At 52.3% G+C, this 25,997-nt stretch overlaps 2 protein-coding genes across 2 annotated transcripts; both read left to right on the top strand.

Annotated features, from left to right (window-relative positions):
* Positions 1–5,130: 5,130 nt before the first annotated feature.
* LOC109574298 (keratin, type I cytoskeletal 14) lies at positions 5,131–9,377 on the top strand. Its single transcript, XM_019982272.2, has 8 exons — positions 5,131–5,724; positions 6,945–7,027; positions 7,550–7,706; positions 7,857–8,018; positions 8,102–8,227; positions 8,326–8,546; positions 8,637–8,683; positions 9,115–9,377. The coding sequence occupies exons 1-8, from the start codon at positions 5,182–5,184 to the stop codon at positions 9,207–9,209; spliced, it is 1,434 nt and encodes a 477-aa protein (XP_019837831.2). The 5' UTR covers positions 5,131–5,181; the 3' UTR covers positions 9,210–9,377.
* Positions 9,378–18,598: 9,221 nt separating this feature from the next.
* KRT9 (keratin 9) lies at positions 18,599–24,842 on the top strand. Its single transcript, XM_019982552.2, has 8 exons — positions 18,599–19,206; positions 20,852–20,934; positions 21,055–21,211; positions 21,489–21,650; positions 22,344–22,469; positions 22,595–22,818; positions 23,204–23,442; positions 24,541–24,842. The coding sequence occupies exons 1-8, from the start codon at positions 18,682–18,684 to the stop codon at positions 24,558–24,560; spliced, it is 1,536 nt and encodes a 511-aa protein (XP_019838111.2). The 5' UTR covers positions 18,599–18,681; the 3' UTR covers positions 24,561–24,842.
* Positions 24,843–25,997: the final 1,155 nt, after the last annotated feature.

Here is a 25,997-nt window from a genome sequence, read left to right as displayed (position 1 = left end):
TTAGCCTAGATGGGCAGGCTAGCCTGGGAAACCAGCGGGTGGCAGAGCTTTCAAGGGGAAAGGGAAGCCGGGTGCTCCAGGCTCCTGATTGCCTCTTGCGCCTGCAATCCTGCCTGCCAGCCTGCCTGCTTCTGGCCCCTGTGCCAGCTCTGCCTTTCTGGTGACAGATGCTGAGGTCTAGATCAGTTCAGGTTCCAGCTTGTCATTCCTAGAAGTGGCAGCCCTCAGCTCTAGCAGACATAACCCTTGCTGTACACAGGTAGCTGGGACTTGGTGAGGAGAGGCGGTGGGCAAAGTGAAGGAGCTTGGGCAGGGGAGGGTGTGGAGAGATGGGGAAGGGAAGGCAGGGGACCTGGACTCTGCCAGGAGGAGAGGAGAAGCCCAGCTCTGGGCAGACCCTCCGGGTGGGAGGTGATTTGAGAATCACAAGGAGGGCTCCAACTGGTCATTTGACTGTGAGCTTCTCTGGACCTCAGACTTCCTACCTGGGACATGAGGAGGACCCTGACTGTCCCTTTCTTTCCCCCATGGCTGGTGGGGGGCAATGCTAAGAAAAGACTCTAGACATCAGTGATTAGAGAAAGACTTGGTATCTCTTCCAAGGAAGAGGTATGGGAATACCTTAGGGCACAGAGGGTTTGAGGGGCCCAGGTTAGCTATGGGGCTAGACAAAAGAGGAGGAAAGAGTTCTTTCTTGGGCCTGGACAATCCTCCAAATGTCTCCTAAAAGCCACAGTCCCTCAAGTCTGGATAAATGAGGCTCTTGAGCCAGTGGGTGTCAAAAGCTCTTTCCCTCTGCTGATGGATTCAAAACCTAGTGGGTGGACGTTTAAAAAGAAACAGGATAAATTGCATAGTCTCAAAGTATCTTCCTCCAAGTATTTATTAGTTTCAGTGAGAAAAACAATACTACCATGGCGAAGCCTAGCAAACCCACTTTAGCCAGTGAGCAAGGTTAGTGTCATCAGCCCTGAGACACATCAACACATGTCTCTGATGCCTGAGATCATGCGCTGAGAAGGTCATAATGACACATCTGTGGTCTTCTTGTCAAAATGCATCGCCTCAATCTGATGTTGAGAAATTATCAGAAAAATGCAAACTGAGGGATATTTTATAAAAATAACTGACCGGTACTCTTTAAAAGCATTAAGGTCTTAAAAGACAAAGAACGACAGAAGGGGCTGTCGAAAACTGCAGGACATATGATGACTAGTGAGCGGAATCCTGGACTGGCTCCTGCAACAAAAAAGGGTCATCGCTGGAGAAACTGGTGAAATGCAAGAAAAGTCCATGGTTAATTAACATTATTGGGTCAATGTTAAGGTACTGGTTTTGATCATTGTGTAATGTTTATGTGATCTGTTCATACTAGGGGAAGCTGGGTGAAGGGGACACATAGGTTCTGTAAAATTTTTGCAACTTTTAATGAAAATTGAAGATAATCTAAAAATAAAAAGTCATAAAAGATCTCTGTCCCAGAGCAGCTGTCTATTTGTGAGGGAGTCAGAGAAACTGGGTGATGGGAAGTGTGGATCAGAGACAAGAGAATTCAGTACTTCCCCGATGCTCACTGCCTGGCACCTTTATATGTTGTTAAAGCTGCCTCCAGAAGCCTTCCAGATTGGCCCTGCCCACATCTTATCATAACCATCTCTCCGAAAGTTTTCACCACTGCCTCTGCAACATGGATAGTTCTGGATCTGTTACATAGCTAGTGGGTGGAATACTGTCCCCCTGAACTTTGTGTGCACCTGGAACCTCAGAATGTGAGCTGATTTGGAAATAAGCTCTTTGCAGATGTAAGAACTGAGAGAAGATCATACTGGATTAGTGAGTGTTAGTTGCTCAGTCATGTCCAACTCTTTTGGGACCCCAGGGACTACAGCCCACCAGGCTCCTCTGCCCGTGGAATTCTCCAGGCAAGAATCCTGAAGCGGGTTACCATTTCCTTCTCCAGAGGATCTTTCTGACCCAGGGATCAAACTCGGGTCTCCTGCATTGCAGGCAGACTCTTAACCTTCTGAGCCACCAGGGAAGCCTAGGGTGGGCACTAAGTCCAGTGAGTGTCCTAAGATAGAAAAGGACACGCAGACTCAGAGAGATGATGGCTACGTGAAGACAGGGCAGAGACTGGAGTTGCGTTGCCATAAACCAAGGAGTGCAAGGAGCGGACAGAAACCGGAAGAGGCAAGGCAGGATCCCCCTCAGCACTTCCACACAGAGTGTGGCACTTTAATTTTAGACTCCATACTCCAGAACTGTGAGGGAAGACTTTCGGTTGTTTTTAACCATGAGGTTTGTGATAATGTGTTACTGCAGCCCCAGGAAACGAATACACATGAACTGCACTTTTCTGATATTTATTCGTAGCTTCAGTAATTCGGGTCTGTGTCCTCTCTTCCCTCTCAGGCTGGGGGTTTCCAAAGAGCAGAGACTGTCTCTTCACTGAGACTGGGGCTCTGAGAGCAAGGGCTGTGTCTCCTTCCTCAGACTGGGCTGTCCTGAGCTCTCCTCCTTCCTTAGGAGCAGCCGGGTCCTCAGCACACAGTGCTGGTTCTGTAGGGGGCTGCCTGGCCCTGCCCCTTCACCAGTTTGGATTGGCATCGGTCTCCCCTCAACTGGCTGGTGCTGGGAGACTCACCAACCGCAAGAGGCACCACCCTCCTTTACCGCCACCTCCTCTTCCCCGGGGGGAGGCTGGAGGAGGCTCAGGTAATGGCCACATGCCACACAAAACCAGGGTTTTGTGGGAGTCCAGAGGTGGGGGGTACTCCAGTTCCAACAGATGATGCCACCTCCTAACCCATCACATTAACCCTTGCTGCTCCAGAAAGCTGCCCCTCTTCAAAATGTCAGGAACACCAGGCCGGGCTATTTACACCTAGATCCCTGTCTACAGGGGGAAGAGGGCTGGCCTTAGGATCTGAGCCAGGGTCTAGTGATGGGTGGGGGAAACGGTCAGAACTGTTTCTGATGCTGGGATTCCAGGGTCCCTGGAGGTTGGGAGTGGGCTGGCAAAGATCTCTTCCTGGATTGTGTGCGTGAAGGTATGCGTCATGGGTTCCCCACCCTCTTTGTCTTTTGGATTCCCCTTTGGCGAGGGGCAAGGAGGGAGCCTCTTGTGGGTTCCACTGAATCAAGTGAGAGGGAAGAAGAGCTCTTCCTGTGTCCCATGCTCCAGGGATTCTGTCCGTGGTTCCTGGCGGTGGAAAGAGATGGCGTGGTGGGCACCATGGAAGAAGCGGGTGCTGGGCTCTGCACTCACTGGTGCTCCCTGGGTCCCTCCGAACGCTGCATGTTTCTCTGGAGAGCACCCCTACCCCTCCACCGCACAGCCAAGAGCAACATCTTCTAACAAAGGCATCTCCTCCTTCAGCCCAAATCCCTGCTGCCTTTCACTGAGGAAATTGTAGGGCTGGGCCGGGGTGGGGGACCATTCTCTGGAAGGAGATTAAGAGTGTCTGTCAGGGGAGGTTGGGGTGGGGCGGAGCCCTCTCTTACTCACATCCTCGAGCGTCCTCAGCATGGCAGATTTGGGGAGCCCACAGCCTCAAGTGTCTGTCTCAGCATTGTCTTCTAAGCCCCAGTGGCGACGGGTGGGGGTGGGGAGGGCGGCTCCCTGACTTCTGCTTTGGTGGCAGTTGGGGAGGGGGCAGAGGGAGGCTCTGCTTCCATTCCAGGAGCAGTTGATCTAGGAGGAGTCCTGGAGCTTCCAGCAGGGGCTGTTGGGGCCTGTCTGGGGAGATGGGACGTGTCAGGCAGCCCCAGACACGACCGCATTCCTCCCAACATGCCTGCCGGGGTCTGTGGGACTGAGGGGTGGTGGGAGGGTGGGGTGAGGCCTCAGGGGTGACTTTGGAGGTTGTCAGGGAGACCTGAGATGGCTGAGGTCCCGATATACAGACATATGAGGCAGAGCTTGAAGGACCCCTGGAAATGTCCCCTGACCCTCGGAGCCTCAGGGATTGGGGATGCTTGACTCCACTTTCTGATGCCTGTGCTCCTCCACCCACCAAAACCCTACAAGGGGCTCAGACAATGGTGCCTGAGCCAGACCCTCCCATGGGGCTGCCCTGGTGGTCTGAGTGCCCTGGTGCCCCCCATTGCTGTTCCAGGGGTGTTGCTCCACCGGCTCTGGGGCCCAGGCTGGGCTACAACAACGCTACCCAGACTCTGCCCCACTCGACTTATAAAACCCTCTCACATCGATTGTCATGTTGTCTTCTTGAGCTGACTGCAGTAGGCAGAGTGGCCACCGAGAGTCCATGGCCAGACTGAGCAGGTGGTATTTACGCCCACTTTACAGATGAGCAAACCGAGACTCGGAGGAGCGTCAGGGCCTAGGTCACACAGGAGTAAACAGCAGAGTCAGGACTCCACTTGACTCCATGCTCTTTCCCGATGTCTTCTGTGACTCCCACCCACCTTTGGCCAGACTAAGCAGCCAATGCCATGGGCATACCCACAGGTGTGTGGAGGACCTTAGGGTCTGTGCTAAGGGCTGAGGAGAGCTGCCTGGATTTCTCTTTACCTGGGGCATTGGAGTGGAAGCCTGAGCCACTGGACTACTGGCAGGGCATGTTTCAGGAGTGTGACAGGCTCCTTGGCACAGCCCAGAAGGTCAGACCTGGGAGGGTCCCAAAGCCTCATCTCATTTTATAGATGGTAATGCTGAGTGGCATCTCTGTGCCCCATGTGACCTTGCCATGCTGTTGTTCCTCCAGCCAGGTGCCACCTGGCGTGGTGGGCTTCCCCCAGGTGGATGGCAGAGGCTCACTGAATTAATGGGAAACTAACAAGTCACCAGGTTTATGGTGCACACAAGCCCTACTCCCACCGTCTTGCTGAGCCCAGCACATGTGCTCCCAGGGTCTGAAGGGAAAGCGTAGCCTGCAGGCCCACACCTCCTCCTGTGAATCACATCTGGCGGGACAAGAAACCCCAAACACCCTGAACAATGAGTTTCCAGTAAAATAAGACAGACATGATGAGGTGGATGAGAGGAGGGATCTGCCTGGGAGTTGGCACTGGCCTCTGGGTGATGAAAGCCAAGGGGAATGGAAAATGCCAGGCCCGCCCCTACGCAGGAGTATAAAACCAGGCATCCTTCTACACCTCAGCACCTTTCTCTTCCCTGCCGACTCGCTCACTTGCTCATTCACCTCTCTCCTTGGCACCATGACCACCTGCAGCCGCCAGTACACCTCCTCCAGCTCCATCAAGAGCTCCGGGGGCATCGGTGGTGGCTCTAGCCGCATATCCTCCGTCCTGGCTGGAGGCTCCTGCCGGGCCCCCAGCGCCTATGGAGGCCTGTCTGTCTCCTCCTCCCGCTACTCCTCCGGGGGTGTCTGTGGGCTAGGGGGTGGCTATGGTGGTGGTTTCAGCAGCAGCAGCAGCTTTGGCGGGGCCCTGGGCAGCGGCTTCGGTGGAGGATATGGCGGTGGCCTGGGTGCCGGCTTTGGTGGTGGCTTCGGTGGTGGCGTGGGTGGTGGTTTTGGTGGTGGCTTTGGCGTTGGTGATGGGCTCCTGGCAGGCAGTGAGAAGGTGACCATGCAGAACCTGAATGACCGCCTGGCCTCCTACCTGGACAAGGTGCGTGCCCTGGAAGAGGCCAACGCTGACCTGGAGGTGAAAATCCGTGACTGGTACCAGAGGCAGCGGCCTGCTGAGATCAAGGACTACAGCCCCTACTTCAAGACCATCGAGGACCTGAGGAACAAGGTGTGTGGGCCAGGCGGCAGGAGGTGCCATTCTAGCCACCTCACTCAGGAGCAATGGAGGCCTCAGAGCATTGATTGCTTTGAATTCTTAGACAGGCTAGCCTCCAGCCCCTTCTTCTGGCTCTAGATGACCCCAATAGAGCTGGTCTATGAAAAGATGGTCTCCTTTTCCCCACCTGGCTCATACCTCTCTGGACTCGAGACCCATGAGACACCAGGGGTTCCTACCCTTATGAGTTACAGAAGAAGAAGTTGAAGCTTTGGGCTCTCTGTCCAAGGTCACATAGCAAATTAATGGCAGAGCCAAAGCTAGAGCCCTTGTGCTCCACCTGCCAGCTTGGGAGGCAGCAACCTTTTCTCCAGCCCAGGGGAGGAGCGAGGCTGTAACGGGACCAGGCTAGACATCCAAACCACTCATTAGCTCATTAGTCTGGGCTGTGGTGGCTGCCTCCATGAGTCTTGGCACAGGCAGCCCCTCCCCACAGCCAACAGGGCATGGAAAACCCACAGAGACAATCAGCAGTGACCCACCTCACGTGCCCCACACAGGAGGGGAGCTGGGGGGACTTGTGTCATCTGACTCTTGTTCCTTGCTCCCATATCACACCAGGAGTCTGCTGATCTTGATGTCTGGCTCTGATGCTTTGAGGGGATTAGGGAAATCAGATGATGAGGGAGGGAACTCTAGCCAATCCAGAGTTCGATCTATCCCCACCAACCCTTCCCCCACCCCCATTTGCTTCTTCTGGTTTGAATCCTCTGTGCCAGCTGGACCTCAGTTTGTGGGAAAGCCCCACTTAAGATCCTGTGCTCCGAGGGCTTGAGAAGGAGTGCATGTGTCTACAGAGTCTTGGCAGGCCTGGCTTGTGCAGAGAGAGAATTCAAGTCAGGAAGGGGGTCTGGAGAACCTGGTCATTCTCCTCAATGGCAGGGAACTTGAGGCTCTGAGACCCATCTCAGGTTTTGTAACAAGTCAGTGGTAGAAGCAGGACCCAAACTCAAGGGCTATTTATTTTAAAGCCAAGGCTCTTTCTACCCATTCTGATGAGCATGAGCCAGGCTGGACCAACAGGGATTATCCTTTAGGCTGCCATGGCAAAGGCTTGTGGGGAGTAATGGGGATTCAAGAAAAGCATGAAGGTAAAGGCCTGATGCAGGCTGAAGTCAGGTCTGGCTAACACTGTCCTTTCCACCAATGACCTGTGCCCTTTCCATCTGCAGATCCTCACAGCCACTGTGGACAACGCTAATGTTGTGCTGCAGATTGACAATGCCCGTCTGGCTGCTGATGACTTCCGCACCAAGTGAGTTTGAGTGGTGGTTCAGAGCACCCGGTCTTCCCTGGGTGGGGCGTTTTGGGAGCAGTGTTCCCTGAACAGAGCGTGCCTGTGTCAGGACGGCTGTGTGCAACCCCCTTGGGGCGCTTGTAAAAATACAATACTCTTGGGCCCCACCCTTGGGATTCTGATTCAGTTATTTTTAATAGGCTACTTGGGTGATTTTGATCCACAGTCAGATTAGGGAGCCACTGCTTCAGGGAGAGGCACTCCCCACTTCCCAACTTGTTCCTGAAGTGCAAGCGGTAGTCATATTGGTTGGCATCTCCCCTCCAGGAATTCTACAGCACAATGAACTATTTACTCCTGTCATTGTCCCCCTCCCCAGATGTTCATATCTGAGGAATAATGGGTATTATGTCTATCCATGCCAATCAAGACTGGCTCCATAAACCACCCAAGAAGGCCAACTATGGACAGAAGGGGGGAAGAGAACAGAACCACCAGTGTGACTGGGGTGGGTGTCTCATTTCTCTTGGGTCATTCCAGGTACGAGACGGAGCTGAACCTGCGCTTGAGTGTGGAGGCCGACATCAACGGCCTGCGTAGGGTGCTGGACGAGCTGACCCTGGCCAGAGCCGACCTGGAGATGCAGATCGAGAGCCTCAAGGAGGAGCTGGCCTACCTCCGGAAGAACCACGAGGAGGTGAGAGCTAAATGGAAAAGCCCACTTAGAGGGTTAGCTGGGAGGGAAGAGACGCAATTCAGATGGCTGAAGACAGCGTTCAGTCCAGGAACACCTCCGACTGGGGAATTCTAATCGGCCACCATAATGGATTGTTCTTTGGTTGTGTAGGAAATGAACTCCCTGAGAGGCCAGGTGGGCGGAGACGTCAACGTGGAGATGGACGCCGCCCCCGGCGTGGACCTGAGCAGAATCCTGAACGAGATGCGCGACCAGTACGAGAAGATGGCGGAGAAGAACCGCAAGGATGCCGAAGACTGGTTCTTCAGCAAGGTGGGTGGCATTCGGAGTGGAAGGGACCCAGGAACCCCTTTTCCCTGGAACTTCCCGTGCAAACGGTGCTTTCTTTTCTTCAGACAGAGGAACTGAACCGCGAGGTGGCTACCAACAGCGAGCTGGTGCAGAGCGGCAAGAGCGAAATCTCGGAGCTCCGGCGCACCTTGCAAAACCTGGAGATCGAGCTGCAGTCCCAGCTCAGCATGGTAGGGGCGTGGCCGGGCCTGGGGGTATGTGCGCAGGGTCTCGCTGGGAGGGAATGACCGCCCTCCCTGATTCCTGATCTTCTTTCCTTCCCTCACAGAAAGCATCTCTGGAGAACAGCCTGGAAGAGACCAAAGGCCGCTACTGCATGCAGTTGGCTCAGATCCAGGAGCTGATCAGCAGCGTGGAAGAGCAGCTGGCCCAGCTGCGTTGCGAGATGGAGCAGCAGAACCAGGAGTACAAGATCCTGCTGGACGTGAAGACCCGGCTGGAGCAGGAGATCGCCACCTACCGCCGCCTGCTGGAGGGCGAGGACGCCCAGTGAGTGCCTGGAACTCCTGTCCTGCCCCTGTGTTCACTCTCTGCTCCACCGCGGTGTCTAATGACCTTTGCCCCTTTCTGTCTTCACAGCCTCTCCTCTTCCCAGTTCTCCTCTGGCTCTCAGTCATCCAGAGATGGTAAGGCCTTCCTCCTCATCCAGTCTGAACTCAGGACCACCGCCTGTCTCCCAGCAGCTCTAGAATGTTAGATAGGGGCTTCTGGAGGAGTTGAGCTAGGGTCCCATAGTTAGCACCATGGACAGAGCCCCACATGGTCTTCCCACCAAGCCTGGTCCATTTGGACGGATCTGGACAGAACCATTTTGATCTCAGTTATTAGGATGCTCCAGTCTGAGGACACAGACTCCCTGACCTTAGGGAGCTCTAGTCTGAAAGAAATGTGTTGATAATATCAGTGCTGGGGCAAGAGCAGTGGGTGAGGTGGTAATCAGGGGACAGGGCAGTAGGGAGACAGTTCATTTAAGTGCCCTGGGCTCCTTGGCCTCTGTGCTCCTGATTTCTCTATTGCCACCCACCACTAGTAACGCCCTGTCTTCTGTTTTCCCTAGTATCCTCCAGTCGCCAGGTTCGCACCAAAGTCGTGGATGTACACGATGGCAAGGTGGTGTCCACACACGAGCAGATTGTTCGCACCAAGAACTAAGGCTTCTCTGCACTGCTCATGCCTAGAAAGCACCCCCCAAGTGGACACAGATTTCCCTGGGGGATCCCTTCTCCTGTCCCCGCCTCCCCCAAGCACTTGACTCGTGAGCCCTGTTTCACCCTTGCCCCTTCCAGCAATCAATAAAGCTTCATTAGCTGAGTTGCACAACTCCTGTCTCTGCCTGGTCATTGTCAGGAGTGGAGGTGGGGAGAATGCGGGGGAGGCATCTCTTGTGAGCTCTCAGAGCACCTGGCTGTGGCCTCTGGGACTGGGAGAAAGAACCTGGGGGCAGATTGGGCTCAGCTCCCAGGATTGCTTTCACCACCACAGAAGATAATGTGTGTACCAGCTAATATGTGGCGTCTCCTGGAACATTCATTCATTTACTCACCCCTCCATTTACTTATTCATTCATTCACCAGATATTATTGAGTGCCTTTTGCATGCCAGGCACTATGCTAGGTTAAGGATTCTTAACAGTTTGGTCTTTAGGGATTTGCATGTATATTGAAAACTATAGATCTCTTCCCACCCCCAGTAAGCATATATACATTTGCATATAATTTATGAGATTCACAGTTCCCCTAAAGCTCATCAATGGAGGTCCATGAACCCAGTAAGAACTCATGTTTTACTGAGAGTTTTGTCTCCCTCCATTCCACCTGCTCTTTCCTCCAGAGCTGGGTCTTCATCCTGCCTGCCTTTAGTTGACAAACAGCAAGTGGATTAGTGTCTGCAAGCCTCAGTTTTCACATCAGTGAGTTGGGCACAATGACAGTACCTACCCCAGGACTTTGTTGTGAAAATTCCCATGTCAGATCTCTACCACAGTGCCTGGCACATTGCCAGCTGAGAGCATGGCTGTGTGAACTTCTTCCTGTGCATGGTGACTCTTTTCCATAATGAGGGTGTTTTTAGAGGCTTTGGGAACAGATGGACTGATTTCAAACCCTGGGTCTGTTCTGAATCAGCTCCATGCTCCAAGAAGCATGAACTCTGCTTCTTGGAGTTTTTATGGGAATCCAGTGACTGAATGTGCACCGAGAGGCAGGGTTGCAGGAGCCTCCTCTGAAGGGGAGTGTCTTTTCCTCGCTCTTTGGAGGGCTGGAAAAGAAGGAGGAAGGGGAGGACCTTGCCTGGGTGAGTAGCGGAGATTCCAGAGGTGGGTAGGGTTCATTGCCCCAAGGTAGGAAAAAGTTAACTAGTCACTGTATCAGTTTCAACAACTCATTCATCTGGCCGCCTGAATGAAGCTTCCAGGGGGAGTCAGGGTGGGATTTGGGTTAAAGAAAAGGCGGTCTTTGAAGGCAAGAGGGCTAAAAGCCTTGGCTAGAATCAGACATCCTGAGTTGCAGTCGCAGCTCCGACACTGACTAGAATCTGGGCAAGATCCTCTTTTGCAAAATGGGGAATGAAAACCCTCACTGCATTAAGTCCATGTAGGATTAAATGATCTCATGCAGAAACGAGTTTAGCATTGTGGTTGGCACATGGTTGGGGCTCTATAAAATGGAAGTGTAAGAGCGTGAGTTATTAGGAAAAGGAATGAAGTAATGTTGGTTTCTTTGACCTCATCTTCACCTCAGGAAAGAGAGGCCATAAACTCCAGGATGTCTTTTTACCTGAGTGTTGCTCTAAAAGGGTTGATCTGGGGTGATCTCTGGGTGAGGATGGGCCATTCTGGAGGTGAGCGACAGAGTTTTGGAGGTATGAGGGAACGGTTCAGGGAGGAGGAAGGTTTCAAGGCTCTTTCTTGGAGACTGAGAAGAGATGGTTTTATGGCCCTAAAAGTGATAGACCCTGGTGGGGAGTGGCTGGATGACACCTCTGGGGAGGCTGGACCATGAAGACCTGTATTCCCAGCTGTGCAACGGGCTCAATTGGCCTGGAGTCGGGGGAGTGGTCCACATCGGGAGGACAGAGAGCAAAACATATCTGTAGTCATAGGCGAGGACTGTGTGAAGATTCTTGGGACATCGCTGCCTCTGAGACAGTGCCGGATTAGTTTCCACCCCCAAGGGAGGTCTGCTTTCAAGGAATGTGAGATCTCTTAGACCTGGCGGTGGTGGGGCTAGCTTCATCTCCGGAGAGGCTGCCATTACTCTTTGGAGGGAATCGGGAGAGCGTGGGCTTGCTTGACAGAGAGCAGGCTCAGAAGTGGAAGGGGAGGAAGTCAAGCAGTGGGCTTTGAGGTGGCCCCACCCTCCTTAGCCTTCCCAGAGTCCCACATGGAGCCCACTCTTCTCTGATGTGCATCCCCCAACCCCACCATACCCCACTGGGAAAAGTGGAGCCAACACTTTGGATCCAGCTGTTGACCACTGCCCTCGTCCACAGGCCCTGGCACCACAGGTGCCCAGCTGAAAACCTGGGCCGTTTACTCTGACGAAGGCAAGACCGCCTCCCGCACCGCCCCCCTAGGTCTAGCTGATGGGGAACTTGGAGAGCGACTCCATAGCGCTATCTAGTGGAGGGAGCAGGAACTGCCTTTCAGAGTCCTGGGGCCGCCAGGCGGCCTCTCTGGCTCCATTTACCCCAGAGCAATTAGGAAGGAGTGGACATCTCTCTGTCCTCAGAGCACAAGGGCGGTGTGGGAAGGGCTGCAAAGCCGGCTCCTCCAACCTCTTCCTCCTCTTTGGGGCACAGCATCTTGCTCTAGGTCACAGGACGGAGAGTGGCCGAGCCCAGCCCTGCTCCCTCGTCAGGCTTGTGCTCATTCCTATTCTGTTTTCTGAGAGCCCAACGGCACCAATATTAATTTCTCCTTGCTGACTCCAGGTTTTTTTTTTTTTTCCCATTGGAAAAGGTCCATTTTGAAATTCTGGGTCTGCTTTAGTAGGGGAGGCTATTTCCCCCTAAATATTTATTTACTTATTTGGCTGCATTGGATCCTAGTTGCGGCGCGTGTGCTTTTCTCTGATTGTGGCACATGGATCCAGTTTCCCCTCAGCATGCCTGATTCTATTAACAGTTCCCCGACAGGGATCAAACCTGTGTCCCCTCCATTGGAAGGCAGATCCTCAACCACTGGACCACCAAGAAAGTCCCTGGGGGGCTCTTTTTGTTGTGAAAAGACCTCAATCATGTCCAGGAGCCACTACAGGCAACAAGAGGCGTATCTCCTTGTGGTTATTTGATCAGGTGGAGGGCTTATCCTCACAGCCACAGACAATCTGGTTTGGTAGCTAACTAGTCCTACAGGCTGGTATCGGAGGAGGCAGCCCTAAGGAAGCCTGAAGCCCAGGAGGCTGGTGGTCCCGATATTCTGACCTGATCCTCACTGAGATTGGATGGTGCCACAAAGAAAGAAGGGGCTACTTGGGATTTCCAGGGCAATGCCCGGATTCAGACAGACACGGGGCAAGCACCAACCTGAGAGCTGCCCTTTGCTGGGCCAGCACTTTCCTGATGGGCTTCCCAGGGCAGTGCTAGCAGCTGTAGGGTAGGACTGGGAAAGAAAGCCTTTTCCTTTGAGGTATTCGGATGAAGGCGGGGTGAAAAGACACAGAGAGATGGAGAGAAACAGACACTCACGTAGACAGAAAGCATGGTGTGTGGGAAGAGAGAGCGAGAGGAGTCTGGGAAAAAGGAAAACAGAAAAAGACAAGACAGTGAAGGCCCTGGGCGAGGAATAGGCAGAGAGGCTCACTTGTTCATTCACTCAGTTACGCGTATTTACTGAAGCTTACTGTTCTGGGTGTGGGGAAACCTAAGGATGGACTGAGATGGACTGAACAAGGAGAGAGACAAAGTGAGGAGGCTGGGGGTGGAGAGAGGGAGCCCTGGGCTCATCTTAGCTCATCTTAGCTCCCACTCACTGCAGGACAAACCTGCTCCACCTCCGGGTTTAGCTTTGTGACTGTAGCCACGTTACATACCCTCTCTGAACCTTAGTTTGCTCACTTGTAAAATGACTGTAAAATTAGCACCTACCTTGTAAAATGACACTGACGGTTAAATATGAACAGGGCAAGAAAGCAACGGGAGCCTTACCTGGAGGCCTGGAGGTGCTTTCATAGAAGAAACCACGCTCCTCCAACCTTTGTGTGCCCTTCTCCCAGGCCCACTTAGCACAGATGAAAGGGGACTCAACAGACTAGGACTTATGAGTCAGAAGACTGAGAGCTCAAGTTATCCACATAGTCCAAGGGGAAGTCGGGGGTGGACCCATTGCCACTGACAGTCAGGGAATGTCCCTCTGGGTGCTAGATCCACACCCAGAGCTTTACAGTATTAGCTTTTGAGCCTCACAGCAGCCTGGGGACATCAGAAGTATTTTTACCATCCAAATCCTTTGCTTGACAACTCACCACTCTTTGTCCACACTGGCCTTCTGTCCCTGCAGTCGCATTGCTCCTTCCCACCTCAGGACATTTGCACATGCTCTGCCCCGTCGCAGGCCATCCCCACCCACAGGACATGCTTCTGCTGGCTCACTTGCACTCACCCTTCACTCAAGGGTTTCTTCCTCAAGGAGAGGCTCCCCAGTCTCCCCAACTGGGCCACATTCTCATTATGTGCACCCCATTTTCCTACTGACGGCACTCAGCCCAGTTTTGAATGGCACATTTATTCTTGAGAGTCTGCTTTAGCCCATAGCTGCCTATGGAGGTAGGGACTCTGTCTGACTTCATCACCTCATCCCCAGCACTCAATAGGACACCTGACACATAGTAGGTGCTCAGTAAAGGATGAATCCAAACTTACAGAGCGGAACTTGAGGTCCGGAGAAGGGAGACTGCTTCCCCAAGTAAGTGGAAGAACCTGGCTTTGGACTCAGAACTGTCCAGCTCCAAAGCCAGTGTCCTTAAAAGTCTTCTGCTGGGCGTGTCCTTGCAGATACAAACCTGGGGTGTCCAGGCTCAGGGGAGGAGCCTATCCCATCCTCTGTTCTTGTCCATGCCCACTGGTCTTGGAGAAGGGGAAGTCTGGCTGGGTGGAGTGGTGGCAGGTGCCTAACGTGTGAGTAAAGTCTGAGCGTTGACAGAGGTGCAGGTGCCCTGGCCCTGCTTAGGTGGCTAATGGAGGGGCGGACCCACGCACCACACCTGCCCTCCTTCACCCCGGAGCCAGCTACTTGATGACTCAGGGCCCTCCTGGGCCCTGACCTGGGCCCAGTGACAGACAGCAAGTTGGGGGGAGCAAGTGGGAGGTGTGAGCAGTGGTTCGCAGGCAAGCAGGGGGGTCCCTGTGGTCAGAGGAAGGCTGCCCTTGTCCCCTAAGTCGCCATCTCCTCTGCCCTTTGGGGACACCTCGTAGGTGGAACTGTGTGGTCCTTGTCTGTGGCTTTGTCTGCCTGAGTCCTCGAAGCCCCTCTTCTCCACGCTCTGCTTGGAGTACGGAGGGCACGTGTGGCACCGTGGCTGCTGGCTGCACTGTGGTGTTGGCTTCAGCCTTGCCCACGGGGCTGCAGAGGCAGCCGACTCTGCCTGGGTCTCAGGTGCCAGGGTGTCCTGAGCTGCCTGTGTGCTGCTCCATGTTCACACTTTGGAGGTTTCCCACGATAGGTGTTGGAGGTGAACCCAGAGGGCAGCCCCTGAGCCCTGAGAGGGTAGAGGAGTGAGCCATGTCATATGGCCTGGAAGAAATGGCTCGCTCAGGCCAGGGCTCTGCCAGCCTTCCTTATCCCTGACCCCACCTGGCCCTGTCTGGTTCCTTGGGCCATTCAGAGAGCTCGGGAGAGGGCAAAGGATGGTCCCCAGGTGCCGAGGAGTAGGACTCCATTTCTGGGCCATAGGAGCTGTCCAGCATTGCTAGCTCCTCTTTGTTTACTGGAGGTAGGGCCAGTGTGGAGAGGTTTGGCAGATGTGAGGAGCAGAGTTGCACACGGGGACATTCACGGAGCGGCCCCTCCAGGTAAAGGCCTCACACATACCGTCTTTCTGGCCCCCGACAACTCTGCTCAGAGCAGCTTCTTATGGGGAAACTGAGGCTAAGGTCCAGGGATAGGCATGCTGGACTGGGAGGCATCTCCTTCTCTCTCCACCCCGCTGCCCCTCCGAGCCCCAGTTGGGAGGGCCAGGACTGAGAACAGAGGCAGGCTGGGGGAGAGAAGTAGGTGCTGGAGCCGATGTGCAGGGATGGCCAGTTGTGGGAGGAAGGCCCTGGTCCTCTTAGCTCTCAAAGAAGAGAGGAGAGCAGGCCGTGGCCAGGGTTCTCTCCATGCAGGCAGAGAATCTGCCAGGTAAATCCAAAAGTTAGGGGACACTCAGGTTAGACAGGCAGTCCAGAGCGAATAAACCATCAAGTCCTCATCTTGCTGGCCCTGGGAGGGGGCTGTGGGGAGAGGGCCGGCTATGCAGTGGTCCCCAGGGTCAGTCTCCCTGGGCTGCTGCAGTGAGAGTCTAAGGATGGGGACCTGCTACTCTGAGTTGAACGAGAGTCAGGGCAAGTCTGGAGGACAGAAAATTGAGGTGGTGGCTGAGGGCAGGGATTGGTGAGCTTGGGACCAGGGCTGGAAAGAGGCCATTTCTCACTGAGTCAGCTGAGAAGGTATGTCCCAGCTGGGAGCGTCTGGTCAGCCAGGCTGGTCTCAGCTACCCTGATAGAGACAGGCCTGGGTCCTTAGGATCCCCCAACATGACTGGATTTGCAGAGAATGGACATGCAGGGCCCCAGAGGCACTATGCTGTCAGCTGTCCCCTCGCCTGCTCCCCCTGGTTCTGCCCAAACTCTCCTCCATCCAGCTAGGTCACCTGGAACCTGAGGCTTCCATCACGGGGTGGCAGCATCAGCATGGGGATGGGGGCGGGGAGGAAGAAAGGACAATAGAAGCAGGCCTGGGATACGGCCTTCCCAGGTCTTCAGTCATTTTGCAGGTAGATGGTGGGCTCACTGGCAGAGCTTGGTGGGAGCCTGGGGAAAGGTTGACAGCCAACACTCTCACCACCAAGCTTAGTCTAAGAGTTTCCCAGGTGTCAGGCATTCACAAAATGCCTTCAATACTTTTTGTATTATCTGTTTAAACTTTCATTTAACATATTTAGTCCTAGTCATTTATTTAGTACATTTTGGTACATCAAAGCTCACCTTTCATTTCAACAAAGATATATTATGAAGGAATGGGCTTCCCTGGTGGCTCAGATGGTAAGGGATCTACCTGCAATGCAGGAGACCTGGGCTTGATCCCTGGTCAGGAAGATGCCCTGGAGAAGGGCATGGCTACCCACTCCAGTACTCTTGCCTGGAGAATTACATGGATAGAGGAGCCTGGTGGGCTATGGTCCCTAGGGTTGTAAAGAGTCAGACATGACTGAAGCGACTTAGCCTGCATGCATATTATGAAGGAAAGTCTATATTACTGCCAAAAAATGAAAATCAGAATCACTTATCAAGGAGATGATACAAATAAATACTTAATGTCTAGCTAGATACTGTTGCTTCCTAAAAGTTCTGGGTCTAAGGCTGGCTTTGGTTTTGTTAAACAGCATGCTTGTCAAGAGGGGAAGGATATTGAAGAGGGCTTAGGGTCTGAGGTTTTCTCCTTGACTGAGCAAAAGTTTGGAAAATGGAGAAAGGAAATCTTTTTTTTTTCCAGCAAATGATTTACTATTATTCAACACAGCCTCCATGCATTACCTAAAAGCATTTCAGGGAACACTGGTTGTTTATGAAAGCCTTTTTAGCTGCAGCGCAGAGGTCATTGTCTCTTCTAGAGGTCATTGTTGATGACGCTAGCATCTCCTTACCTTTAGCTCTTCTTTAGGCTCTTAGCGTCTCCTACCTGGAGCTGGTTATCTTCCCTTCATTCAATTTGTTGGGATCCTACTTGGGCCAGACCTGGTGCTAGGCACAGGATCAAGTTCAAGATAAGCAGCAGAGGCATAGAGGAGTTTATATTATCCATGTGGGGTGGGGATGGGGGGAGCACAGAGATACATTGTGGAAACTGTAATGGAGCAAAGTGCAAACCGGAGAGAGAGAACCCAGGAAGGCTTCACAGAGGAGAGGGCACACAGATGGGTCACCAAAGACGAGCAGGAGTTTTCTGGGTGGAAAAGACAGGGAGGAACACCTCAGCTGGAGGGATCTGCAAGCTGAGCATTCTCCAAAGCATGCAGGGTGTGTGGGAGCATTGTATAGTTTAGTTAGGAGTCCTGGGGAAGCAGGAGAGATGGGGCGAGAATGAAAGATCAGGACGAGCCTTGAAAACCAGGAATGTGAACACTATCTTGGGGGTGAAGGGAGGTCAGTGATGGTCAGACAGGGGTTGGAAAGTCCACTCTGCTTCTTGTGTGGAGAAGGAGTCAGAAGGTTTGAGAAGAGCCAGGAGTTGGTGGCAAAGGTCCAGGTGGGGTCGGAGTGGATAGGGACTTGGGGGCGCTGAATGAGAAGAGGCAGTCTATCATTTTTAGGCCTGTGTCTCTTAATAGGAGATGGGCTGACTATTAATGTCATCATTTTATAGAAGAGGGAATGGAGACACAGAGTAGTCAAGTAACTTTCCTGAGTCACACAGCTAGTGAGCGCAGAGCTGGGGTTGAGCTCAGATAGTCTGGTCCCAGAGCCTGCCGCCTTCTCTCCTACTCTCTTCTGTCTGGCCTTGCTGACCAGAATATGCTCTGACTTTCTGCCAGGGGCAGGGCCTTGTACATTCCAGGAGGGCAGGATAAGTCCCACATCTCAGTATCCTTCCCAGGGCTCAGTACAGGCTAGACACCCATACTGGTCAATTTCCTATCCATTGCTGGCCCTGCTAAAGGACTAGGACACTCAAGCCACTTGCCTTCTTGCTCGAAGGTCAGGTTGTATTAGCACTGCTTAGTTAATTTAGTCCGTTCTCCCAAGTCCTTTGTGTGAGCTCTGCTCACCACTTCCAAGTGCTGGGGGGCACACTGCCTGTCACTGTCTCAGTGTTTCCGCCATGCCACTCATCTCTTCCATCAGACTGGAGACCTTGAGAGCAAGGACTGGGCTCCCCATCAACTTGGGGCTCCTTGAAGCCTGGGACTTTCTAGCCACACAGGTAGCTCCCCCATCCTCTATGATAACTCCTTGGTACCCCGGCACCAGCTCACCCACAGTGGGCACCAAGTGTGATGATCATCAATAGCAGAGGTGACTGTTCTGGGGATTTCTATCACAGAGGGACTAAGTCTCAGAACTGCTGTTAAGCAGTGGAGATCAAACTCTTGGATCTAGGTTGGCAGCAGAACTTGGCAGCAGAACTGATTTATGGTGCCCTGGACATCCTAACGTCATCAAATTACCCCACACAATGGAGAGAGGCTGGGCTGCCTTCAGGCAGTCACCAAAGGACGCTGAGCCTGGGGTGGCTTGGGGCAGCCCGGCCACCTCCCGAATCCCGGACCTCCTTTGGAGTCTGTCTGGGGGCGACTGGGGCGGACAGCGGGCACACCCAGGCGTGCCACCATCCACTGGAGGTATAAGTAGGCAGCCTCTGTGACAGCTCTGCATCCTGGCTCCAGAGCCCACAGCACTGCTACGACTGCTTTCATCCTTGGGCAGCGCCATGAGTTGCAGACAGTTCTCTTCGTCCAGCAGGAGCCACAGGAGTGGCGGAGGCGGCGGGGGTTGTGGGGGCAGCTTCAAGAGCTCAAGCCGCTTCAGCTCTTTGGGAGCTGGAGGAGGAGGGAGCCGATTCAGCTCTACCAGCAGCTATGTCGTGGGGAGCTCCGGGGCCTGTGGGAGGGGAGGCAGTGGTAGCTTCAGCTCCAGTTATGGCAGAGGGTCTGGGGGCGGTTTTAGTGTTGGGAGTTTTACTGGAGGCCTTGGGGGTGGCATTGGCAGTGCTGTTGGAGGCTTTGGGGGTGCTGTTGGAGGCGGAGACGCTGGCATCCTGCCTGCTGATGAGAAGACCACCATGCAGGATCTTAACAGCCGGCTGGCCTCCTACTTGGATAAGGTGCAGAAACTAGAGAAGGAAAATACTGACCTGGAGACTAAGATCCGGGACTGGTATGACAGGCAGGGGCCCAAGAATGTCAAGAAGGATTACTCTTGCTATTATGACACCATCGAAGATCTGAAGAACCAGGTAGGCCAGGGAAACTCAAAACTCTGTCTGTCTGTCTCTCACACCTATATGTACACTCACTCACTCACATGTTTTATTTCCCTTGCGAAGGCAAGATGCTGGACTCTAACTTAGATGATAGCCAGAGAATCCATCTTTTGCAAATTTTAACTTCAAAAAGAATTTTTTAATTGAGATATAGCTGATTTACAATGTTGTGTTAATTACTGCTCTATGGCAAAGGGATTCAGTTATATATACATATATACATTCCTTTTTAAAATATTCTTTTCCTTCATGGTTTATCATAGGCTATTGAATATAGTTTGTGCTACCCAGTAAGACCTTTTTGTTTATCCTTTCTATATATAAAAGCTTACATCTGCTAACCCCAGCCTCCCACTCCATCCCTCCCTCATCCCCCTCCCCCCCTTGGCAACCACTGGGTCTGTTTTCTATGTCTGTGATCCTGTTTCTGTTTCATAGTATTGTATTTTAGACTCCATGGAAACTTGAACTTTTATCAGAAACAGTTCTTGGCCTGGCTCATGTGGGGCAAGCAGAGGTAGCATGGAGCATAGCAACGGGGCAACTTGTTCCTGGATCTGCTGCCAATTCACTGTGTGACCTTGGGAAGCCTGATGCCCTCTCTAGGCCTATTCTCCTATCCATTTAATAAAGACAGTGGGAAGACTAGCTCTGAGGCACCTGTTGGTTTAAAATTTCTGTAATATTGGGGAAAACAAAAGAGATGAGTGCTGCTGTCCAAAACAGGCGGGCGTATGGCGCATGAGAGAGGGCCATCTGTGCCTGTCTCTTCTCTCAGCCTCTGAGAGTTCAGAGCTTTCTAGTAAAGAAAACTAGACATCTTTTCTCCCCCTTCTTACTTTTTCTGGGCTCTTCTAGGGACCTGTCTTGATTTTTCCAGTTTGCTTGGACCCAGATATGCATTCTAGCTGGTCAAAGCATGGAGAGGTTCTAGAACCTGGGGGTAGACATCATCTATCTATCCATTGATCCATCTATCCACCCATCCATCCATCCAGCCAGCCACATGTCTGTCTATCCACTCAACTTAGAGGTTGAGTACTCTCAGTGTTGCTCTGGGCAAGCATAGTAATGTCTCAGGCGTGGTCTCTGCCCTTGAGGAGCTCATAATCTAGCTAATTTGCTGTTCCCACCTGTTTCCCTTGCCTTCACACCTTCTGATGAACAGCCTCTGGATATCTTGTTTATTCTATCCCAAACCTCTTCCTCAGTCATCCTTCAGAGATCACTTCAATTGCCACCTCCTCTCTGAAGCCTTTCTTAATCTCCTGTAACCATAAATCAGCTGTCTTTTCCTTGAACTCTTCTAGGATATTCTGGTCTTGGCAGTCAACCAAGCTCCTTGAGGAGCTGTATCTCATTGATCTCTAACTTACACAGTGTCCTTTGCAGTAGATATTAAAATATTTGTTAAATGAATGAATGAAGGCTACACTGAACATCCTTGCTGAAGTCTGTGAGGGGTCTGCGCCACATACCAGCTTTGGAAGCCCCTCCTGCCTCTTGAGCATCTTCCTGGATGAGCTCCTCATCTCCTGTGGCTTTGCCTAGGCTTTTGCCTCCCAGAAGAGGGTCATAGCAGGAGTGCCTAGGTTCTGTGCCATCTCCTCTTTTTTAGATTGTGCAGATCACGGTGGAAAACAACAAGATTTTAGTGGACATTGACAACAGTCGCATGACCATGGATGACTTCAGGGTGAAGTGAGTCCTACTTGTCCTCCTTCTCCTGTCGTCCATCCTTCCTCCAGCCCCTAGTGCTCTGGAGGTCCCTGTGGGGGCTGGTGACTTCTGACTCATGCCCTGCCCCTGACTGGTCTGCAGGTTTGAGATGGAGCAGAGCCTGCGACAAGCAGTGGAGGCTGACATCAATGGTCTGCGAAAGGTGCTGGATGATCTAACCATGCAGAAGTCTGACCTGGAGATGCAGTGTGAATCTCTGCAGGAGGAGCTGGTGGCCCTCAAGAAGAATCATGAGGAAGTAGGGTCTTGGCTACTTGTGGCTCGTTGGGGAGAGGGAGGAATAGAAGTTCAGGGATAATCGGGGATGGATAGGAGCTTGGGCCATTGCATGGAAGACACCCGCTCCGTTACTCTCGAGGAGGACATGCATGCCCAACCTATGGTGGTGGTTAGGCTTTGACTTCTCAACTGTGTCCCATCCCATTGTTTGCACCCCAGGAGGAGCAGGAGAGGGCTAAAAGGTGATGGAGAGGATCCCATCCCGCCCTGACCTCATATCCCCTTCTTCCCGGTAGGAGATGAGCCAGTTGTGTGGGCAGAGCACCGGGGATGTCAGTGTGGAGATGAATGCTACCCCTGGCGTGGATCTCACTAAGATCCTCAATGAAATGCGCGAGGACTATGAGAAGCTCAGTGCTAAGAACCGAAGCGACATTGAGCAGCAATACGAGACTCAGGTGAGCAGAGCGGGACACTGATTCAACCTTCTCTCCCTCCGTCTACATGTCCTTTCCACCCACCCCTCCATCTCTGAGTCTACTTGCGCTTCTCAGTCATCCTCCTTCCCATGCATTTACTGCCCACAAGTGTAATCATCAAGTAATTTCCCAGTGCCAGGTTTCATGTGAAGTGCTGATGTCACAGAGATGAGCCACAGAGGATCACTGCCCTGGAGAAGTTCAGAGTTTATTACATGTGTGCACAAAGGGAGAGCATGAAGAGCTTACATAAGGCTGTGTGTTTCAGGCTCTAGTGGAGGTACCCAGTGTGCCCCTAGCACTACACTGAGCTCCCGATGACTCCCTTCCTCCTGGGTCTCCAGTACCTAGTGTAGAGGGTGACACATGAGGACATGATTTGTAGTGTGTATATGTGTATGCATGTGTTTGGGTGGCATTTTGAAATGAAGTTAAAAATTGATTTAAGGGCAAAGTGTGAAGAGTCTTAAAGCCTGCTGAGACATACTGACAGAGAAACTGAGAAACAGAGAATTGAGAGAAACTGACAACGTGGCTGGCTGGAGGGACCCAGAACTCAAGATGACTTGTTTTTGGCTTTGGCTCAGTCTTGGTCCTGGAGGTGAAGGTGCTGACCAGTGGGGAAGAACCTTCCCCATTCGGTGAGCTGCTGAATGAGCTTTTGTGTTTCAGATGAGACAGATTGAGCAAGAAGTGACGACCTGTAGCCAGGAGGTGGAGTCCAGCAACAAGGAGGTGACCAAGCTTCGGCACACCGTCCAAGAGTTGGAGATCGAGCTGCAGTCTCAGTTCAGCATGGTTGGTAGCCAGGCTCTGGATCCTCTGCCTGGGTGGGGCACAGGAAGCTGCATATGATCCCCAGGGACAGGAAGGGGAGTCCAGCTATGAGGTAGCATCCTTCTCAGTGGCTTCTCTGCCCCTAGAAATCGGCCCTGGAAAAGTCCTTGGAAGACACGGAGAACCGCTACTCTGGCCAATTGCAGCAGATCCAGGGTCAGATCAGTATCCTGGAGGGCCAGCTCACTGACATTCGGGCAGAGATTGAGTGCCAGAATCAGGAATACAGCCTTCTACTCAGCACCAAGATGCGGCTGGAGCAGGAAATCAAGACCTACTGCAGCCTCCTTGAGGGTGGCCAGGAGGATTTGTATGTATCCCGTGCTTTTGTGGCACTCCTAGGAAGTTCTAAACCCCTGATGCTACTTCTGTTCTTCTGGATACAGCAGTTGGGAAAGTTCCTGTACACAAGGGTCTGATGGGCTGAGGATTTCTTCATCCCAAGGAGGGAACCTCAGGGCCTTTGGGCTTTGAGAAAGGAGGATGGTAACAATGAGAGAAGGGACCGCTCCCTGCTCCAGGGAGAGGAAGTCCCTCCCCTCCCAGGTGTGGTGCCAGCCCAGCCTCTGTCCTCTGCCTTGCTGGAGGAAGACTTAGGAGGACTCAATTTAGGTCTTCTCTCCAGGTTCATCCTTGTGTATGTATATATATACATGGGTCACCTGTTTTATCTCTGTGCTTTCTTTGCTTCTCAGTGAATCTCATGGAGGTGGACAGACAGGCTTTGGAAACAGCAAAAGAAGTGGAGGTGGAAGCAGTTATGGAAGAGGATCCAGGGGAGGAAGTGGAGGCAGTTGTGGAGGAGGAAGTGGGGGCAGCTCTGGTGGAGGAAGTAGCTCTGGAGGAGGAAGTGGTGGCAGCTGTGAAGAAGGAAGTGGAAGGACATCCCAGTCCCAGTCCTACTCCTCAAAATCCGGTGGCTGTGACACACAAGGTAGGGACAGCTCTAAGGTTGTGGGGTGGGGGAGGCATAGGTGTCAGCTGTCAAGGTACCACCCTTTTTAAATATCTTTGAGCCTCTCTAGGGAATACATATTCTAAACAGAGTGAGACTTTAGGGAGATCTCCAGTGAGTGCCATAGACTTGCCCTTGTTTCTGATCTGATCATTATTTTGGACAGAGTCTTAAGTGAGGCTGGGATCACATCTACATGAGACTTGAGTCTCAATAGCCTAGGAGATGAGTTGGAGGTGGAGTATTATTTTGTCTATTTCTCTCCACACCCTATGTGGAGGGTATTGTTATTATCCCCGTTTTAGAGATAAGGAAAATGAGGTTCCTTATCTCTTGCTCAAGGTCAAACAACTCATAAATGAGAGATCAGCTCTGTGGGGCTCCACAGCCAGTACTTTTCATCATCATGAGGATGGGGACACCTGGGTCAGCAACAGTTCAGGCAGAAAAGAGTCTCAAGTGTTGTAGTCAGTGGCTGGGTTGTACAAGCCAGTTATATGATGACACTGTCCAAAGGAGCATGTATCAAAGATAATAGTCTAAGTGCAAGAAAGAGTCAAACAGATGAAGTGGTCTCTAGGTCAGAGAGATTCCCCTTGTACATGTTGAATCTTGTAAAACAAAAATCTAGTATGAAATTGTAGCAAAAGGCTGGGTAACATGACTGGCAATGCTCAGCTCAGAGGTACCTGGGAGCCGCCCTTCTCTGGAGGGTGGTTTTGTGTGTTGGGTGGCACTGCAGGGCCATGGATGTGCATCTACGGGCAGAGGCCGGGGCCATCTTCCCCTCAACATGCAAGAGATCTACTAACAAAAACTGCTGGACGGAGGACGGGGCTGCCTCCTGAGCCACCATCCTCAGAAATGGGAGAGCACCCGCCAGCTGTTACAGCAGAGCTTTGGGAACCGGATGGGGGCCACTAGGACTGGAGGATCCCTCCATGTCAGGATTCTCCAGCTCTTTGAGCTCCAGTCTCTTTGCTCCCCATTTGCCTGTTTTCCTCCAAGTCCCAGTCTCTCTGTCTCTTGTTTTAAGTCCTCTCTTCTCACTCTCACCACTCTTCTGTCTCTTCACAGGCCACCAAACACGATACTAGAGCCCCTGCAAACTTTCCTGGCCCCACTCCAGCTGGACATCCCCCAGATGGGCAGACTCTGGATAAAGCCTGCTCATTGCATTGTAACACTGGGAACAGCTGGAAACAAGCCCCAAGACCCATTTGGGATGGGGCTCACTGGGCATGTGTGCCTCTGGCTGTCCATTGGCTCCCTCCTCTGGGAGGGTTGGGGAGACCTCTCTCCCTCTGTCTGGTTTGGCGATGACCCCATTCCCTGCCTTATCTCAATTTCCCAATAAAGCTTTCCTGTTGCAAATAAAACCTGGACTTTGACTCATTTGTTCCTTGGGATTGATAAGGGGCAGAAAGGAGGTGAAGGGAGAGTCAAAGGAATCCACCTGTAGAGTATTGGTTAGCTTTCCTATCAGCTACCTTCTACTTGCAACAAAGCAATCCGTAATTTGGTGGCTTAAAATCACGATCATTTACTCAGCCTGTGCTTTCACAGTTGACAGTTTGGACTGGGGTATTCTGTTTTCCTTTAAGCATCTGGGGTCAGCCCCAAGTCAGCTAGGCAGCTCTGCCTCTGGGGCTTGGCTGCATGCTGGTTGGGAGTGAAAGGGTCACATGACTCTCCTCTTCCAGCCAGTTGGCTCAAGCAAGTGTTCGAAGGGAATGCACAGAGATACACGTGCAAGGCCTCTTGAGGCTTAGGCTCTGAGTGGTCACTTAGGCTGTTGGCCAAAGCAAGTCACAGATTCAAAAGCAGGGGAAATAGACTCCTCTTGATGAGAGAAGCTGGAAAATCACATGGCAAGAGTATGGGTAGAGGGAGGGCAATAGTGGGCCAGCTTTTAAAAATGTTTATTAATTAATTTTTTTGGCCACACCGGGTCTTAATGGTGGCATGCAGGATCTTCAATCTTCATTGTGGCATGCAGGATCTTTAGTTGCAGCATGTGGGGTCTAGCTCTCTGACCAGGGATCGAACCTGCTTTGGGAACACAGAGTCTTACCCACTGGACTACCAAGGAAGTCCCTGGGGCAAGTTTTTGCAAACCATCTGCCACAGTCTCTCAGCAGATCATAAGTTAGTTACAGAGGGAAACAAGACAAAAATGAGGTGGGTTTTGCTTCAGAAGATTTCACAGATGGTGAAACATAAAGGCACAGATCAAGTGCTCTAAGGCAAGGTGAGGACTATTCCATAAGACAGCAGCTGGCAATGTTCTCCAAGGGTTCTGACTAGGGACAGACAGACCCCTCAGCCTGTGTTTCAGATGCTATAGCTGTGTATCAAACCTCCCTGAAGCTTAGAGCCTTAAAAGAACAATGTTGATTTGGGACTTGGTGGGAACAGCATACTTCTGCTTTGCTGGGTATTATCCTGGCTCACAGGTTTGGGCTAGAAGCATCTGAAGTCTTGCTCACTCATGTTTGGCCCCTGAGCTGAAAAGACTCAAACCTGGGGGCTGG

Source organism: Bos indicus, chromosome 19 (genome assembly GCF_029378745.1).
Source record: "Bos indicus isolate NIAB-ARS_2022 breed Sahiwal x Tharparkar chromosome 19, NIAB-ARS_B.indTharparkar_mat_pri_1.0, whole genome shotgun sequence".
Lineage (NCBI taxonomy): Eukaryota > Metazoa > Chordata > Mammalia > Artiodactyla > Bovidae > Bos > Bos indicus.
Note: the sequence above shows the minus strand (reverse complement) of the source record. Positions and strands in the feature narration are given on the sequence as shown.

Bases quoted from the DNA above. Each gene is read 5' to 3' on its own strand.
- LOC109574298 (XM_019982272.2), top strand. From the start codon at position 5,182: ATGACCACCTGCAGCCGCCAGTACACCTCCTCCAGCTCCATCAAGAGC. The intron at 5,725-6,944 runs GTGTGTGGGCCA...TTCCATCTGCAG, and splicing joins TCGAGGACCTGAGGAACAAG to ATCCTCACAGCCACTGTGGA. The intron at 8,684-9,114 runs GTAAGGCCTTCC...TGTTTTCCCTAG, and splicing joins CTCTCAGTCATCCAGAGATG to TATCCTCCAGTCGCCAGGTT.
- KRT9 (XM_019982552.2), top strand. From the start codon at position 18,682: ATGAGTTGCAGACAGTTCTCTTCGTCCAGCAGGAGCCACAGGAGTGGC. The intron at 22,819-23,203 runs GTATGTATCCCG...TTTGCTTCTCAG, and splicing joins GAGGGTGGCCAGGAGGATTT to TGAATCTCATGGAGGTGGAC. The intron at 23,443-24,540 runs GTAGGGACAGCT...GTCTCTTCACAG, and splicing joins CGGTGGCTGTGACACACAAG to GCCACCAAACACGATACTAG.